Source organism: Zophobas morio, unplaced genomic scaffold (genome assembly GCF_036711695.1).
Source record: "Zophobas morio isolate AGI-343-1 ecotype UQ-CSIRO unplaced genomic scaffold, CSIRO_AGI_Zmor_V1 ptg000024l, whole genome shotgun sequence".
NCBI lineage: Eukaryota > Metazoa > Arthropoda > Insecta > Coleoptera > Tenebrionidae > Zophobas > Zophobas morio.
The window spans coordinates 17,190,328-17,209,362 of record NW_026972129.1 but is presented as its reverse complement, the minus strand read 5'-3'; the positions used below and the strand labels follow the sequence as shown (position 1 = coordinate 17,209,362).

Genomic DNA, 19,035 nt, shown 5'->3' with positions numbered 1-19,035 from the left:
TACAGAGTGGATATAATTAATTACATATTTCGAATTATTTAGTAGAGTATCTCAAAAATGAGCTATTTACTGAAGTAATCTAAACTAAACGGGGTATTAGTTCTTTTAATGAAAAATTGTAACTATTAATGAGATAAATGCAAGCTAAAATATGTTATTTTTACCTGAGAATTTGTCATTTTCCTTCTTCTGTGTTGAGACTTGTACACAGCGTGGACCAGAAAACAGTTGAAGGTGGCAATGAGTATCAGCGGTATGAGTGCAAATACCAAGGCAGAGAACCAGGACATGAAGGTTATGTATGCTTTGTTCTTGCCCAAATTAGTCGGCTCGGTATCAACGGTGAATTTCTTCAAACAACAGGTGTCATTGTCGAAAGTGTCATTTGTAGTTACTACAAATTTACCAGTAGCGGTAAAAGTTTCATTATGATTAGTTCCTTTAATCGAGTGTTCAGTGTGATCCTTTGACGGTTCACTGTTTGTGTTAACTTGCCCTTCTATAAGATTAGTATTAAACTTTTTGACAGTGGTTTCGTTAAACATCGAAGGATATACAGGAACATAGATGATGTGCGGATGAGATGTGCAATTTACAGGAAGTAGTTTGTTGATGGTCGGCTCTAAGTTAGTGTAGATCTCTTTCACTAAGTTTTCACTAGACTCGTCGGTTTCACTACTTTGAAGGTTTGTCACTACTATGCTATGATTTGGTAGATGATGGAAGGTTACGTTTTGGGGACATTTACCAACTGTTTGTTGTCTCGCCTTGAGCTCTTCGGGAGTGCAGTTACGCGAGCAACTTTCGTTTATCTGGAGTGCGTACTCGAAGGTGGTTGAAAGTGTGGTAAGTATGCAGAAAATTGTGATTCCTGTTATTATCACTTTTGCTCTATTCTCGGTGCAGAGCACTTTACCTTTTATTGGATGGCAAACCGCTATGTACCTTTCCAAAGTGAAAGATACTGTCAGCCACACAGATGCGCTGCCTAAAAATTAAAAATTAATAGTGCACGGACTGAAGCAATTCCACTCGAAAAACATTGGTGATGTTATTAAAAAAATCAACACTGAATGGACTACGTAACACTTTCAGTCAAAGTTGTTGAAAGTTTTTAATTTAAAAAGGAGAAAATTAACTCTTGGTAAGTAATGCTCATTAAAGTTACTCCTTCACAAATATCACTTGGTCACGTAAGGTAAGGTCAGCTCTGGTCAGGTTAGACGTAAAATAAATAAGAGGTACAACATGATTTTATTTAACTTTATTTACGATAAAACCCAAGTTTGACGACATGTTGAACAGTATATATGTTAATAACTGAAATACATGTACATTAGGCACGTCTTTTTGTTTTTAAATTTACCAAAGAGCAATTATTTAAACAAAAATTAATCGCATTCGACGCCAGAGTCCTACTCAATGAGTATAATTAGTGCAAGACCAGTTAATTAATGATTTTCTAATATGAAATATGTAATGCTTTTATTATTCCAAATTGCTGACACCAATTTTGGTTAATTATTTTTTGTAAATTTGCAGTCCATGTAAACATTTATAACGGTTAATTGTTCTAATACAATTTAACTCAAGAATCATTAAAATTGATTGAGAAAGTTTTCCAACAATTTATACACGCAGCAAATTCAATTATTCAGATTCAACTTATTGTTTACAACAATGATATCTAAAAATTCCGGATGTGTTTACTTAAGTTGTTATTACTTTAGCCACACGTCATAGCTTCTTACTCAAGATTCATAATATGTAGTTCATATGTGGGATTTAAACTTCTTACATCCGAATTATTTTCTCACAGCTAATATGAGCATTCATTCTCGAATTATTATTATTTTGATTTTGACTGCATTTTTTATGTTATTTGAATTTAATTTTCATTGAATTATTAACTTTCTTTTCTAAATTGTTAACTCTAACCGAGATTAATGCATGACGTGACAGGAGTGACGGGACTACATACTCAAATTGAAAGTTTTTCTCTCATCGGTGTTTTCATATGAATGTTCATCTACAGTACCCTATTTTTAACCTTAGTGAATCAGGCTGGCTAGTTAGTTACGTCTTTTGCAGGGCTGAAAGTAAGCAAAGCCTGCGTTTAAAATCCACAACTTGTGTTGTGGCGATAGTTAGGGAAAATAGATCTTAACAAGAAGACGCCCTTCGCGCAGCTGTGGCTAGACTGCAAAGTTTGTTTTTCACTCAACTTGTTTCCATCGTTACAACTTGAGTATTACCATCCAGTTATTTTAATGACGGTTTTGTATTTGCTTATTTTAATTTGCAATATTTAAATAATTGTCTGGATTGTAATTTTTTTTCTGAAAGCTTGGAGGGTTTTGTAGCTGGTTTCCGATTTATATATACTACTCACAAAAATATCGCACCAATATGTCGAGTATGTATATCGCTACAGCCTGACGTTTAAGGAAATCCATACTACTGAAGACCTAATTTTCGTTGACCAGTATGCAGATAAATCAAAGTTAAATCAAAAAGGACATTCCAACTAATCCAGCTTCTTTTAAAAATTATAAAATTTGAATTTGCGAAATTTTATTTATTTTATGATAAATAACCTCTGTAGGTTTGAAAACATAGATAACACCAGTTGTCATAAAAAAGTGAGCTATGAGGGAATGAAACGCTCGACCTCCACGTTAGTTTAACGCTCTAACCACTTCGCTATACGATGTGGTTGTATAAAATGCTATCATACAGTTATGCAATTTGGGGTATACAAAAATCAAGCCGGATTCATAAACCACAAGTTTCTACAGGATTATGTTATTTTATAAAATTTACAGCATTTACCATGCAAATTTTTGAGGTGATAACATCTTGATTTGACAACAACCGATCTGGTAGATTTTTTCATACTCTAGGGGTCATAAAACGTCGAGGAAACATGCCGGATGGATCCTACTACAATACTTCCTTAGCTTACGCTCGGGAAACAAAAAGGGTTGAGGTTACGAGCCCTAACAACTAAATGTTCGGACACGTATTCTTTTATACAAAAAAATGTAATTTAATGAAAAAAAATGTATTTTACAAAAACAAAACTAGAGTAATATATAAGTAGGTATCTTTAATGCAATATTCTCAACAAAAATTGTAATATTATTAACTTAACAAAATTATAACACAACAAGAAGCTGATATGAACGAATAAACTTGGCAACTAAATATTCGGACATGAGTATTTTTTTTTACTTAGTATGGTGTAACATCTCCTTTTGCTTTGATTACTGCGCGTATCCTTGCAGGCATAGTACTTACAAGACTTCTGCAGTATTCAGGAGTAAAACTTGCCCAAACTTCGTCGATTTTTGCTGTTCGTTGGGGGTTGTTGCGCAAAACGGATTTTGTGTCGTGCCAAAGTGTCTCAATGACATTTAAGTCAGGGCTGTTCGCAGGCCATGAAAGGACTCTTATATCATGATCCCCAAACCATTTCTTAGTACTTTTTGCGGTATGACATGATGCACCGTCCTGTTGAAAAATATAATCGTTGTCCGGATACAGTTTTTCAACAGAGGGCAACAAACTGTTTTCTAAAATTTGTTGGTATTTCATGGCGTTAATAGTCGTTTCCACCAATTCATAATTCCCCAACCCTTTAGCTGACATGCATTCCCACACCATTATTCCTTTAGGAAACTTTACAGTTCGTTTTAAACAGTCTTTATTGAACGCTTCACTTTTTGATCTTATCACTCTTCTCCGCAAATCTCCCACGCACACATCAAATTTTGACTCGTCACTAAAAATGACCTTTGACCAATCTTCCAAGGTCCATGCCAGCTTAGACTTTGCCCAGTTGTACCTATTTTTCTTTTGATTTGCCGTTATTAAAGGTTTTTCTTTGGCCTGTAACGGCACGGTGGAACAAATGTAAACCAAAAACTTAAAAATTACTTTATAAAAACTTAATCCTGACTTGTGAATCCATTTCCTACAACATTCTCGTGACAGCTTATGCCCTATTTCATCCGTCCATTGTGCTGTTATGTCCCGCAATGTGTTTCTTCGATTTTTTTTACAAAGTTTTACAAGGAGCCTTTGACTTCTTTCTGAAACTAATTTCGGTCTTCCTGAACTTTTTCCTTTAACGTCTAGTCCACCAGTTTCGCGATAATGTGAGATTATATCCGCTACAGTGGACTTTGCTAAATTCAGTTCTTCACTAATTTCCCGAATTTTTTTACCTTGGCAATACTTCTTTACAATAAGTGCACGTAATGATTTTTCAAGTGGACGTCCACGAACCATTTTGTTAAAGAATATATATATTTTTCTATGGATCTTACAACACAGTTAGGTAAAGCAGGAAGAGGAGAATGATATTTATTAACAATCAAACAATTCACACCGCCTACTTAGTGAAAATTAATGTTTTTATATATTTGTCCGAATAATTAGTTGCCAAAGTGTATTCACTTTTTCTGAAAAATCCACAGTCATATTTGAATTAAAATTCTATGTAAAGTAAAACATTCAAATTTTTTATTAAAAACTATTCTTTGAAATCTTAGCTTCCTATTTTTATGTGATTTGATAATAAAAATTAAAAACTAATTCATAAAGAGTGGTTTTTGAACGCTCCGGTTAGTTTGTCCGAACATTTAGTTGTTAGGGCTCGTACCTACTCAAAAATTGGAAACACTAAAGGCGTAGTTACCAAAAATAAATATATATTATATCAAACATATTTTTCCAATCCTAGAAACATTTTTATTCATAAGCTGAACAATTACAACAGTATTCTCAAAAATAACTTTTCATACTGTGTATTTACAAGTGATAAAATTTGGTTAGTTAAGTACAGTTTCATCTTTAGATGGTGATGACTTCTCCTCAAGATTTGGCATGGTAAATGCTATTTAAACTTTACAAAATAAGATATTCCTGTACTGGTGGTTTATCAATCCGCCTTAATTTTTTACCCGAATCAACCAGATTTTTCGTGAAAAAAAAATCGAAATCATATCAAATTATTACAACATAACGATTTTTTTGTTTTTTTTCTAACTGGATTTGTTTTATTGTACTTCAACTGCTTGTGACAGGACGTTTGAAAATTTTTATGAACTAGCCACGAAAATTTATTGCTGTTATTGTAATTGGAGCTCAATAGTCAAGATCACAGTTACTAATGCTCTTATTCAACAAACACATGAAACGATAATGACTGTAACTAATACTAACACAGTCCAAAGCTAACACAAGTGGTTATGTAGAGCAATTTTGGCCCACCTTTTAGCGGAAAATTTGAACTCTGCCGCCAATTCAAATCTTTGAAGCAATCGCAAGTTTTAGAAAATTTATTGTTTCAACAAAAATTTTTTTGTAGATGTGAAGTTTATTTAGTATTGTAAACGAATTTCCACGATGTAGCAACACTTAGATACCCACTCGATGGGCACAGAACAATAAACGGAACTTTTAAGTCAACAAAGACATTCAGAGCACAAGACCAGCAAGAAACAAGTCAGATATTTATAATCTTATTGTGCATGCGTAAATACACAGTCTATTGTTCCTATTGGTTAGAAAACATGTGTCTTAAAGCCAGTTTCACAATATCTTTAAAATCACAAGTCCACCTCACTCTGTTGTAGATTTGTTGCGTATATTTTTCGTGCTTCACTTTGATTTTACTAGTGTAAACTGGACATCGACTCATTAGAGCGTGTTAGCTAGTATTAACAAAATATGAAGTAAATTTTCAAAAAATAAATTTCGGGTATACAAATGAATGTAAAACAAATATTACATGGAAATAATTGTTTTGATTGCCACGTAAAATACTTCAAAATACATTAAAACTTAAATAAAATAATCCCAAATTGACTACTGAACTGACCTAACCTAACCTGGCGCAGGTGCATAACCAAGAACCGAGAGTGTACTTCAAGGATCATTTCAAGGATGTTAATTATCCCTTGCATTAATATTATTATAGCAGAAAGTGGGTCGACACTGGCTTTATATAACTACTGACGTTGCCATAAGTAATTATAGTTAATTTTTAGTTCTCCTTATAATTTCCCTGAATTTTACGTTATACTACGTCCAACTGTGATACGCAGACGATTTATTTCTAGCAAAGGAACTACGAGTATTTTATGAAACTTAAAGAATTTCATAAGTGGATACTTATATAAATAAACTTGTCTCAGAATTTACTTTCTGAATTCTCCTAAATACAATAAACTTGAGACTGAAAAAAATTCTGTTCTTTGGAATAAAATTTACGAAATTTAATATCTAGAGACAATGTTTGAGAGACGTTGCATAAAATTTGATGTGGGTAAAATTTGTACCATCTACTTAAATAAAATCTTTTATTACTGAAAAGTGTTTGTCAACTTTCAGGTCTTAAATTTTTAACATGTGTTTATTATTTTATCTTCGGTTGTTTATTGCTTAATGATTTGTTAAAATTTATAACGCATAAAGACAGACAAGTCAATTTCTAACAAAACTAATTTACACCCAACTCCATTCAGCATTGACTGTTTTATTAAAATCGCCCACTGAGAATATTTTTTGAACATCTCACACGTCGATCTCAATAAATCATCGACTATTTTATCAAAGGTTTCTTTCAAGCGTTATTGCTCACTATCTACGTCATTTTGAAAATGCGGCACACTTCGTTAGTATTGTGAAAATGCACATTTGGCGTCAATCCAATTTATCTACTGAAATAAATTTTAACACTGACAACTACTAGGAAATGTTTACACTCATTACAAAGACAATCATTGTACTTTTTACAGCCACGTGAAAAATTCCTGTCGAGTTTGGAATGTCCCCTGCAAGAATGTCAGCACGTTTGCAGGTGAAATTAGATTTCCGCACCGTAGAATCGGGCGAAATTAATTTCCAATCGAAAATTATTACGTAGGTGGAAATTGCTTACTTGCAGAGTCGCAGAGCCAGTGCGTTAAGCCATAAAATCTCCAATATAGTTCGTACTTCCTGTCGTGGATGTTCTTGTAGACCGCGAAGGAGAGGAAGAAGACGAACAAGAGATAAACGATGTCTGCCACCGCCAGAGCAGTTAGGTAAATATTCGTCGAACACCTCATACGTTTCCTGCAATAAATTCGAGCTAATTACTTTTTGTAATGAAATAGGTGATTTAAATGTTTATCTTATATATTATCGTAGCACTAACGGATTTTTACCACTCTTTCAACCTCGAACTCCTGCTGATGCTTTTAGAGAATATAACTCTTCTGTCATTCACCTAAATTGAAAACAATTTTCTAAACACATTTTTCTAAAGAATAATGACGTGTTTGTTAGTTTGATAGATTAGCGTTGATATACACGAGGATCGTAAAGATTTGAATTTGTTGAAGATTGAGTTATGTATAGGCTTTCTGGTGGGTAATATTAATGCATAAACGCATACCTAGCTATTTCAAACACTTCAGCTGTCAGGAATGAAAAATGTCTGAAATGTCCGAATTATCTGAAGAATGCGCTTTCGCTTTCGTTTTTCAGTTCAACACTTTTAGTTTTTAATAACGTTACTTTATTCATTGACTTCTGAAGATTAACTCAATTTGTGAACATTATTCAAACCTATAATTGTGGTATTTAAAAAATGCATAGAAAATATACATGTAAGTGAATTCAGCATATTTTTATTCACCGAAATAATTCGAAATAACAATATGATTAACTCGCGTTATTCAGTTATTCAGTTTTAGGGAATGAAAAATTTAATTTCACAAAAGTTAAACCTCAACTGAAAAATTGATCAAAGATTATTTAGATAGAACTTCACTCGGTCCTGAAGTACAGTACGACATACACAGCTTTTTCGAAAAATTTTAAAACATGATTATTTGCCAATTTTATTTTTTTATAGATAACCCTACAGGTTCACTGTGTGTAGTATTAAAGTAAAGGTAAAAAAGCATGCTATGCGTCTATTTCAAGTGCGTTCTTCCATTACAAAATTGCGTCAACATTTTAGCAAGGCCACGTAGCTGCTTATATCAATTTGGACAGATGATCAATAAAATAAATTGCTTGGTAAACCACAGGTAAGGCACATAATATTTTAGATTAAATACTGAAGTAAGACGAAAGTATATAGAGAAGGTGGAAGATAAAATCAAGCAAAAAGAAATGACAGAAAGAAAACCTACAACAACAGTGGATTTTTTTAAATAGCTTTATCTACAACTGCTTTATAAAGGCCTTATTACACAACTCATTCGGCACTGTTTGAGTTGAGTAATAAACCCTCTTATTCCACTAGTGGTGTAATAGAAAGATTACACCACTAGTGGTGTAATGAAGGTCTCCACTTCTTAGTTGAATTTTATTAACATGTAAATTACAACAAATTACATTGATTAATTCTTAACTTATTTGCTATACACGTCGATAATACATTTCTTACAATTACTGATATTAATACCAGATGAAATGAAATTATTTGTATCTTTGTCCATAATGCTTAGGTTTTGTTAACAAAATGTTTGTTACAGCTCCAGTATTTAAGATTTCTCTTCTAATAATGCTTGAATCTCGGTTGTAGCTACTGGCCGTACTTGTTCTGGCTCCAGGATCACCTCCAAGAATATCAGAAGCGGTCTTTTTCTTGTTTTCAATCGAAGTGTCGATATAACCTTCAGTACCTTCACATACAGCCCAAAGGCTGCTGCATTTATAACTTTTCGACAAATCTTCAAAAAATGGCAACAGCACCTTCTATCTTGCTTCATGATTTATTTTCTTGGATGCACAGCAGTCAGTGAACCGTTTTTCGTATTTAGTTTTTGATTTATCAGGGAACAATGAAGACACTAGGTTTGTAGCAGCTTCTTCTGTTTCGAAAGGCAAGCTTTCTGCTTCAGAATCACTCATTTCTCGATTGAACAACATTTTTTTTCTAAAAACTGACGCGTTGTTTACAACAAATTTGAGCGGTTGTCATAACACTGCAAAAATTCTCTTGATTCTTGATTTTTAATTAATAAAAAAATTTAATCGGCTTTTTTTCTTTTTCATTTTTGGGCAGTTGTAGATAAAGTTTTGTATTTCATACATGGGCTAGAGCATATTACAGCAACTCGTGTGATTACAGATGACTCGGTCTAACGACCTCGTCTTCTGCAATCTTCACACTCGTAGTGCTGTAATAATGGCTCTATCCCACTAATAAGATAAATAACTATTATCAGCTCTGCAAAAGAAATTATCTGGAGTAATTAAAGAAAAAAATGGAATTATGAAAAATAAATTAGCATGAAAACAAAATCTGGATAATGAAACGGCAGAGAAATATGAGCAGAGAATTATAGTAAAGGAAAACAACACAGAGACAAAAGTAGCATTTAAACATATTATGTATTTTAGCAGAATAAATAAGAAATTGTTTTACACAACACTCAAAGGATTACGAAACAAGGAAGAAACGACGATACAAGGATAAATGAACTAAAAAGCATTTGAAAACGAAGAATAAATAACACATGAATAGAATCCAGATTCTATGCAAAATGCATATCTATATATTCAGCACATTTTGCAATTTTTTTTTGTTTATCGTATAATTTCAAAAAAGAAATATAAATATTTCCATCAAAAAGTTCATATTGTTATGATTTTCGTAGAAACAATAATACATAATCATTTTCGCTAGATGTTAACAACTTGGTTTTACCTCCTTAATAAGATGGGTCAAGATTAATATTTTTATGATCTGGTTTATCCAAATGCGTTGATTTGTAGGTACTTGGCAAAAAAGATTTGATAAATTAGGTACTCATTCCTTCCTAGTGTTAGTGTTCAAAACATGTTGAAAGCGAAAACTTCCCTAGTTTTCTCATGGATCAAACATATTCCAGAACTAATTTATAGTGACAAAAAAATTTCTGATAAACATCCACTAAGATGATAAGTTACAAAATTAATTAATAATTTGTAAATCAATTTTTTTCACACGAATTTATTTAAAAAATATGTATATTTTTTTGCATTTTGGTGAAAATAGGATTTTTCTTTAATAACAATCGTAATCGGCCAACTCTCTACTTTTACTTTTTCTCGTCCGTTCATGACCTCGAGAGTACGAAGAAATAGGTCTCCCGTTTCCGTCTGTCCGTCTGTCTACCCGTCCGTCCGTTTCTCTGCCGTCCCAGATTTTTATTGACAGATAATCTTCGAAAGTACTGCGCCGATTGTTATCAAATTTTGTATTTATATGTAAATGACTAAACGCTAACCAACATTTGTCTAATCATCTTCAAAACTGTACATACTAAATGGGTTTTAAATATTTGTAGTTTATGACTTCGTGTTGAGTTTTTACCCCAAACGTCCAGATTTTTGGAAAAAATCAAAATTATAAAACATTTTGCAATTTAATTTTGAATCTACAAAACCGAATGCTTTGAAATCTTGGAAATATTTTAAGGTTATGATAGGCATGATAAATGTTTAATCAAATTATATTTATTTATCCCCTCCAAAAAAATGATGGCGTCAGCTCAAAGTTTTGCCGAATAAATCCTATGTACAATGTACAAAAGTCTGTACTTAGTGTACTGTAGTGATTTATCATTGCGTTCATATCTTTCGGTTTTGCTTGTACAGGGTGACTCAAAAAAATTAATGAATGCCTGAATTTATTTTATTGATTTAATCAGGAATTACAAAATTGAATACTTTGAAATCTTGCAGACGTTTTAAAGTTATTGTAAGCATGGTAACTTTTTAATCAAAATGTATCTGTTTATCAACCCTAAAAATTGATTACGTCATCTCAAAAATTTTGCCGAATAAATTATGTCTAATATGTGTAAAATATGATGAGTCAATGCTTGTAATTTATCATTGCATTCATATTTTTTAGATTTGCTAATACAGGGTGACCCAAAAAAATTAATAAATCAGTCAATTTATTTTATTGAATAAATCAAGAATTGCAAAACTGAATGCTTTAAAATCTTGCGGACGTTTTAAAGTCGTTGTAAGCATGGTGGACGCCCTATGCACCGAAAAGGAGTAAAAGGAAATATATATAAGCATGGTAAATTGTTAATCAAAATAAATCTGTTTATTCCCCCCACAAAATTGATGACGTTATCTCGAAATTTGCCGAATAAATTTTACCCAAAATGTGCAAAACGTGATGAGTTGTTATTTGTGATTCATGATTGCATTCATATTTTTTATTGATCAAATTAGGAATGAGTTACCCCATTTTCCCGAAAATGTGAAAATACAAACGTCTTTATTTAATAAGAATTATAATAATGAAATTCCTAACGTTTTGTCGATTGTAGCTTATACGGTGCCCAGTAGCAGACCGAAAAATGAGCTAAATAGAAGTTCATTGCACGGGCGTGATTTTAACTTTGAATAAAAGATCGACATTTCAATTGATAGATTATGTTTAAATCTCTGGGGAAGACACAATATTGTTTAAAATAAGTGATTGTTTAGTGTTTAATCAATCGTTCATTCTTCGAAGGAAATTCCATTTTTATACGAGGAGAGAACATGTTTCGCTTCAACTTTTTTATCAGTGCAAAGACAACATTGGACTCTATGGGGAAGAACCGGTCATTTTTGTTTCAAATTTATGTTTATCAAAATATTTGCGTTTTAAAAAAATATTGAATAATGAAAATAACGTAAAACTAGGCAACTCTATTTACAAAGGATCCGTTTCAATCAATGGTTCACTTTGACAGAACAGGGAGCTTTGTCGACCGACCCTTTCAGATAATCAGTTCAGGTCATAAAACTCATAAATACTCATATATATGTACTCATATAAATACGAACATTGTTGAAACTCTTTTACAAGTCGACTTCTTTCATTGCTGACATAATTTGAATTAAAAGTATGCAAATTTTTATAATTTTATACATTCTAGGTATTAAAATATTTTCTTTCAAAAAATTATTCGAATATTTTTTGAAAATCTAAAGTTTAAAAAACGAAAAACTGAAAATCGGAAAATCCAGAAGTCGAAAAATCGTAAGCTTAAAAAATCGAAAAATTGAAGAATTGAAGAAGTGAGTAATCGAAACTTTGGGAAGAAATGGGAAAATAAAAAAAAAGATTACTTGAGAAATCGGAAAACTGAAATTTATCTGCACACCTTATAATAATATTAATAATAATAATAATAATAATACAAATTTTCTCATAAAATTAGAGATGACCGACTACAGACAGACAAAGAGGTGGCAACGACCTACTTTTTCATATTGTAACCTTTCGCCGGATGAAACCTATTACAATACTTCCTTAGCTTCTGGTCAGGAAATAAAAATTAATGAAAATTTTGATGAGCAACACGTTTATTTCCTTGAAGTTGTTTTAATGGAAGCTCGGGAAGCTCTAGGAAGAGTATTTCTAGTAAAATATAGTAAAAGGTATATATGTATTGTTTTGAGATTGGAGAAACAAAAGGACAGTCAAAATGTAATTTTAATCCTCATCAATGTGGTCATATTATTTGCACCTAAAAAAATGTTATTCGTTAAAGGAAATACTGGGTGACTATTAATAATTGAACCAAATTTTTGTGTTGGCAATTCTGAATTGTTCGTACGTTAGTTCACAGTTGTCAGTTTTGTATAACAAATGTGTTGATTGATTGAGACGTTGAATGACAATCAAATATGCTATCATGAAATTTTAAATAGATTGCCACACTGACAAACAAATCACAAACATTAATAGTCACTTGGTACTTAGGTCAACAGGTGTGTAGATAAATTTTGTGTTTTTTTTTTTTTTGTAAGGTGCATCAGGTAACAGCGTTCTTGAAACAGCAGCCTACTAGTAGACCAAAATAAGATATGGAAAATTTTTGGATACTGCTCCAAAGTGTGCATTAAATTTTGGAAATTAGAGTTCAGAACTATCTTTTCACCCCTCGTTGTCAAGGTGTCGGCTTGCTTTCTTTCCAGGGTCGGACTGGGTTAACGAGTGGAGTTATATATCTGTCAATAAAGAGTTAGGAATGCAATGTGATAAAAAAAGTTTAAATCTTTGTCGGATGCATTTGTTGTGGTCGCTAAAAGATATAATAAATTTATGAACGTTTTAGAAAAAAATGAGGAATTTTCGATGCCAACAGAAGTTGTTAAAAAGTGAACTACCACATTATAAATATGTCATCTTTACGTCAAGTAACATGATCAAATTATTTCAAAGTATAATATAAAGATATTTTATCTGGCAGAAGGCACAATTTCACGTCATGAAGTCTATATTTAGTATGTATACGTAATTATAGCACCAACTTAATTAACACGTTGGGAGCCAATTGTTGTAGGTTAAGGTCCGGTTGGAATTGCAGATAAGTCCGCTGAGCGGGGCAATCTTCTCGTCTCGAGTGGATAAGAATTGCGGCTCTTTGTGTGATCCGCGTGCAGTAGAAGGAATTGCTCACTCGGCAGCAGTGACCCTAACTGCAGTTCGTAAATGGGAAGCTAGGATTACGTAAGCTTACGGAATTTATTACATATTTAGAATCCTGCAACGATGATAGTGAGGTCACTAATAATCATAGTGTCTGCTAATAACTGCACCAAATTTGTAATTGTTCTGCATTTTACGTGTGAATATGTAAAATAAACAGATATATTATTTTTACCTTGCACTTTTTTAAGCTGCATATAATTACAAAAAATAAATAATACAGTGTTCCTTTGTGTGCTTAAACAGGTTTGCAAATTGTTCGAACCTTGGAAAGAAGCTTTGTCGGTGTATAAACTTTTATTGGGGTTTGCGGTTAGTCACGCTATGAACAGTCCCAAGAGTTAATTGAAGTAATTTTCATTTATTTCTAAACGATTTAATTATGAAATAGTTAAAACATTAATATAATAAGAAATCCAATAATAAGTGCAATAAAACACGCAAGTAGTATAATGTCTGACTTTTCAAACAAAACAACAATAATAGGTAAAAAATAAAAATGGAAAAGTTTCAAAACTGTACAAAATTTAAGGCATGTTAACGAAATTTCTAGTTATTGCTTATTAAAAACGAATCGATCCATACCGTTATTGACCAAAATAGATTAAAAACGATAAGTAGAAGTCGACAAAAGGTGATTCATATTAAATATGAGGTATTGCAGTGTTAATAGATTTGTTCATAAACAACCGATAAAGCTAATTGAATGGCGCTTACAATGGATTGCTTCCAATTTAGCGACCTCTAGAATGCTCCTTCCTTCAAAGTTTTTGTCAGAAAATTACGAACTTGCACTTGAATTACACCCATAAATTTCCCAAATACACCAAGAAATCTCTAAAGTTTGTGTGAAAACCGCCAAACGAGTCAAGAACTAAAACTCAATGCCAGACAGAATCTGTTTAAAGTTTGTAATTCGAATAACAAAAGACGTCCGTTTATTTTTCAGAAGTTCATACCGCAGCTGTTCGATCGGTGCATTGAAGTCATTTGTGTTTAGTAACTTTTAGTTAAGGTACTGTGTTGGATGTCTTATACTGTGTTCTTATTAGATCTTCGGAAAAATGTTTGCCATTGTTATTAGGTTTTCAATCACCATAACGCGGAAATTTTGAAGATCCAAAAACAGAAAATGATAAATTGTACGCTACACACAGTGCAATTTATAAATTTTTGGACGCACCTGGACTTGTTTTATAAAAATAACTAAACCAATATGAGTTTGTACAGAACCGAACCTTGACACTTTGATTTATTTTTGTAAGTTAATTTGATTTATATGAGTTTTACCTTTAGGTAGCTTCGTCGTTTGGCTGAACAATTTAGTAATACTTCATGTTAAACTTCAAGTATTTTATGTTTTTAACGTTGGTCAACTTTGGAAATATATTTAATTGACTAACAGAAACCAAGATTTGGAAAAAAACTATAGAAGCGACCCCAACGTACCCAGTTTCATTTGATGTGAAAAGCCCTTTTATTTTTACACGATATTATCTTAGTTTATATATGTATATATTATTAGAAATAATTTTATTTCCTGGGCGATAACTAAACGAAGGACTGAAGTAGGAGTAGGATTATCTTAATCAATACGAAAACGCAGATTTCTTTTCCATGTGTCTGTCTGTCTGTCTTCGGTCTATCACGAAGTCGATTATTTTGAAATTTTAAACGTACTTTATTTTCTGTGCCATTTCTAAAACAATTTTGACTTATCAGGGACCAACTAATCAAAAATTGCCTACATAGATTTAGTATAACGACCACTTACATCTGCATCTGCGCTTTTTTTTACAAGGCTACCCACAACCTACATTTTACTGCTTTTAAAAATATTTTTATCAATACAAATAAAAGCAAATTACTCCTGTCAATTCGTAACTGATGAGGCCAAATGAAACAAAGTGTGGAAATGTTCCAACAATTTATTTTTATTTTATCGATTTTTTTAACTGCGTTGTTTGAAAAATAAAATAGCCTCTAATCTCTGCTCTTATTCTAATTATCTAGAATATAAAAAAAATCCCCATTATACAACGAACAATAAATTTCAACCTTTCGAAAATCGCATGTAATATTATCCTTTTTCGATCATCCACGGAGATGCGAACACGAAACCGTCACATTAACTTTAATTTGAATATTAATGCCACTGTCACAGCTTTTATGAATGTATCCTGACGCCAATCGTGATCGTTATTTGAGAATATGTCTGCTATATAAAATTTTTCCCTCGAATAAATCACATCGACTGAATTTAAATTGTCATTTGATCTGCCTATTTACAGATTTAAATAGTATCCACAATTATATATGTTCAAACAGTTGCGGAAAATTGGATCGCGTCCCAGAATATGAAAGCATTATGCACTGCTATCAACGCACTCATCTTTGATGTCGAAACTATTATCACCACCAGTCTAAGTAATTGAAACTAAATTGCTATAAATAAATAAATGCGTAATTGAGCCCCTTATCCACCAGACTAGTCACCACAGGAGTTTTTATCAAAAAGACAGGAAATCCTAATTATTGGCATTGAAAATTTTGGATAACTGATAAAAGTAAGTTATTTTTAAACTACGTTATAGATCAAATCGGAAGTGCATAAGACGTAACATTCCGTTTTAATTAGTTGTATTGTAATTAGAAACAGTTTCATCATTTCGGCGCCAACACGAATTTAATGCTTATAATTTGAATAACGATTAACCAAAAATGATTTTATTTGTTCAGCCAAATGTATTGCTTGTTATTAATTAAACAGAATATGTTAATTAGGCGATAATTGAATAATAATAAAAAATAAATACATTGTTGAAATATTAGTAGTTGGGCAAACGAGATTTTTTAACGAAAAGTTTTCTACTCATTATGACAAAATTTTTGTACGGGAAAAATAAAAGTATTTAAAGTATTTGTATCCACCAAAGTTGGTTAATTAGTTCTCGCTTTTCTGAACACGTGCGTGGTATGGAAGTATATGGGTTGGAATATTTTGGTGTAAAATATTATTTGTCATTCAGATCAATTTATTCTACATACAAATTGCTTGGGTTTATTTATAGCAGCTCAAATTAGAAGAATAAATGTAAAAAAATGGTTTAAAGTTATTTAGATAGAATTCTCCTCGCCCCTATACATGAATCCTCCTGTGTTATTTGATGAAATTTAACTTTACTACGCAAAGTTTCGAAGTGACGTCATCACGTTGTTGGTGGGGATTTTGCTTAGCGTTTTACCATCTACACGATAGATATTCCCATAATACGTAAAATTTAACAACAATTGGTTCATTAGTTTCTCAGATTATTTGTCTAACAAAATTTGAGAGCAATAGGTTTCCCAGATTCTAAGAAAAAAGATATTAAATTGCTTCAACTGGATATGCTGAATTTGAAACGTAATAACAAGACACTAAAAATTTACAATTAGAAGCAAGATTAAGGTCGGTTAAAAGTGACCAAAGTATGTAAACATTTTTTATTACGTGAGTAACAAGGAGAAAAGACTGCAATATTTCTAAAGTTCATAAAAACACCATTACATCAGCAAGTTTTGAATTTATTTAGACATACGAAAATAATTAACATTGACATTATTTTAATTTTTGGAAATGAACAAGGTCACCGTTGTTGCAAATTAATTTTTTGGGTGACAATTCGCAAACGATGAAAGTATTTCAACATTTCTTTAGTATAAAAGTGTCACAAACGTGACTCATGCGAATGTATAAATTTTATTTTAACTTTTTCGTTATTTTGAGTACACAATAGTGTGCAGTCAGATCTTGTGTTTTCGGTAGATTTGTAAAAAAATAAATTTTTCTTTAAAAAGTGTATCAGAATTCGTCTATTTCGTCTGTGATCATTGTTAATATTTTTAAATACTTTGTTATTTTCATTCAGTGCGTTTGCAGTTGCAAGAATTTGCTCATCAAATCACACTTTAAATGAAATATAATTTTAGGACAATAAATAAATGTGTTAAGACTGCCAAGTTCTAAAGTTAGTAATTCTACGAAAAGTGCTTTATTTCACAGAATTAACGAACCATTATTACGAAGAAGTCTCAACTTTTAAATATTTTTTATTATTGTGGCTCTATAGCGTTTAGTTATGGATTTATGGAAAATTTGAAGGATTCGGGTGATCATTCTTCGACATGAACAATTGTTGAAGTTGGCCGAAAACCCATTAAAATATTGTGTTCATTTGTTATATTTGTTTCCTTTTTTTGAAAAATAAAATTACATTGAACATTTTGACGATGACATTTTTTTTTCGTAGTACCGATGTTAGTTTCTTTAAAATAAATATAAGTATATCGTATATTTCAGACGTTTTCAACATTTCAAACTCTACAGATCCCAAATAAACGAAAACATTTGTAAATAAAACCCTAATTGTTCAATAATTTACATAAATAAGTGATCAATTAATACATTATGTTGCAAATGCTGCAACAAAACAAATGATAACTTGTTCAAGGTTGAAAAAACAGTATTTAATTTGATAGTTAATTTATTTTTATGTAAGTATTTGTAGTCACTACAACTTTTGACTTTGTGGAATCTAGACTGGTTTAAATATAAGTACGACGACGCAGTTGACTGAGTGTGTTCATAAGATGGGCAAAAAAATTAAGAAAGCAAATATTCAAAACAGGTTAATTTACTTTTTTATACTGTTTGAAGTTTAGGACCAAATTTTGAGTTTTCCTGCTAAAATGGTGATGCCATCAATATTTTTAAATGGTAACCACATTAATTACATGTTTAAATAACACATACTTCAAAAGAGAAAAAAAGTGGTGCTACATCTTGAAGATTAAAAATGCAACAAAAAATGTAAATATTGTGACAAACTGTGAGAAATTAAATTTAACCAAAACAATGTGTTCATATTTTAAATAATCACAGAAATCGGGATATGTTTAATGGTCATTTTTTTTGTCTTACAATATAACAACAGGTGAAAAACAGTGAAGAAGCATTTGACACGATCAAAATTTTGGCTAAATTTCAAATTTAATTATTGTTTGCATGTTTTGCTCATAATATTGCCTATTTTTCCAGCACTTAACATTTAAAATTTTATATGGTACCATGGGTTTTTATTTTCCTTTTAAACACGCACTAAAAATCATGACTCGAAGTTAAAAAATATTATCAATAACGTCATAGCTTTGACGTCAGACCAAACATTTTAAATTCTCTCTAAAATATAGACTGTTTCACCAATTTTGCCTGTTTAACATAAACTCTAGAAAAAGTGAAATCAAATATTTTCGAGTATGATGATTTTTAAAATAGTAATCAACAAAGTCGAGATTGTCACTATGTGTCGGAAGCCTAAATGAAAGCAACTTTCTCCTGTGTGTATACAGAAAATGCGTTCTGGAATTTTTAGTACAGTAGATTAGACCCGGACATCGTAATTCAAGGATAAACGTTGTTAATACATTGAGAATATAATCGACAACTCAAAAAAATGGAAAAATGTATGCAAATCCGCTATGGAAACTTTCAGTAACAA

At 31.6% G+C, this 19,035-nt stretch overlaps 1 protein-coding gene across 3 annotated transcripts in view; it reads right to left on the bottom strand.

The window, feature by feature from the left end:
* Positions 1 to 19,035, bottom strand: part of LOC135135375 (FMRFamide receptor) — a 33,787-nt gene that overhangs the window by 12,855 nt on the left and 1,897 nt on the right. For 2 of the 3 annotated variants that reach the window (XM_064064397.1, XM_064064398.1), the window contains exons 4-5: positions 6,950 to 7,125; positions 165 to 988 (exon numbers count right to left, since the gene is read on the bottom strand). In XM_064064397.1, coding sequence (XP_063920467.1) covers positions 165 to 988; positions 6,950 to 7,125 — 1,000 coding nt within the window. The remainder of the gene's footprint in view (positions 1 to 164; positions 989 to 6,949; positions 7,126 to 19,035) is intronic. The other variant, XM_064064399.1, reaches the window with a different exon arrangement.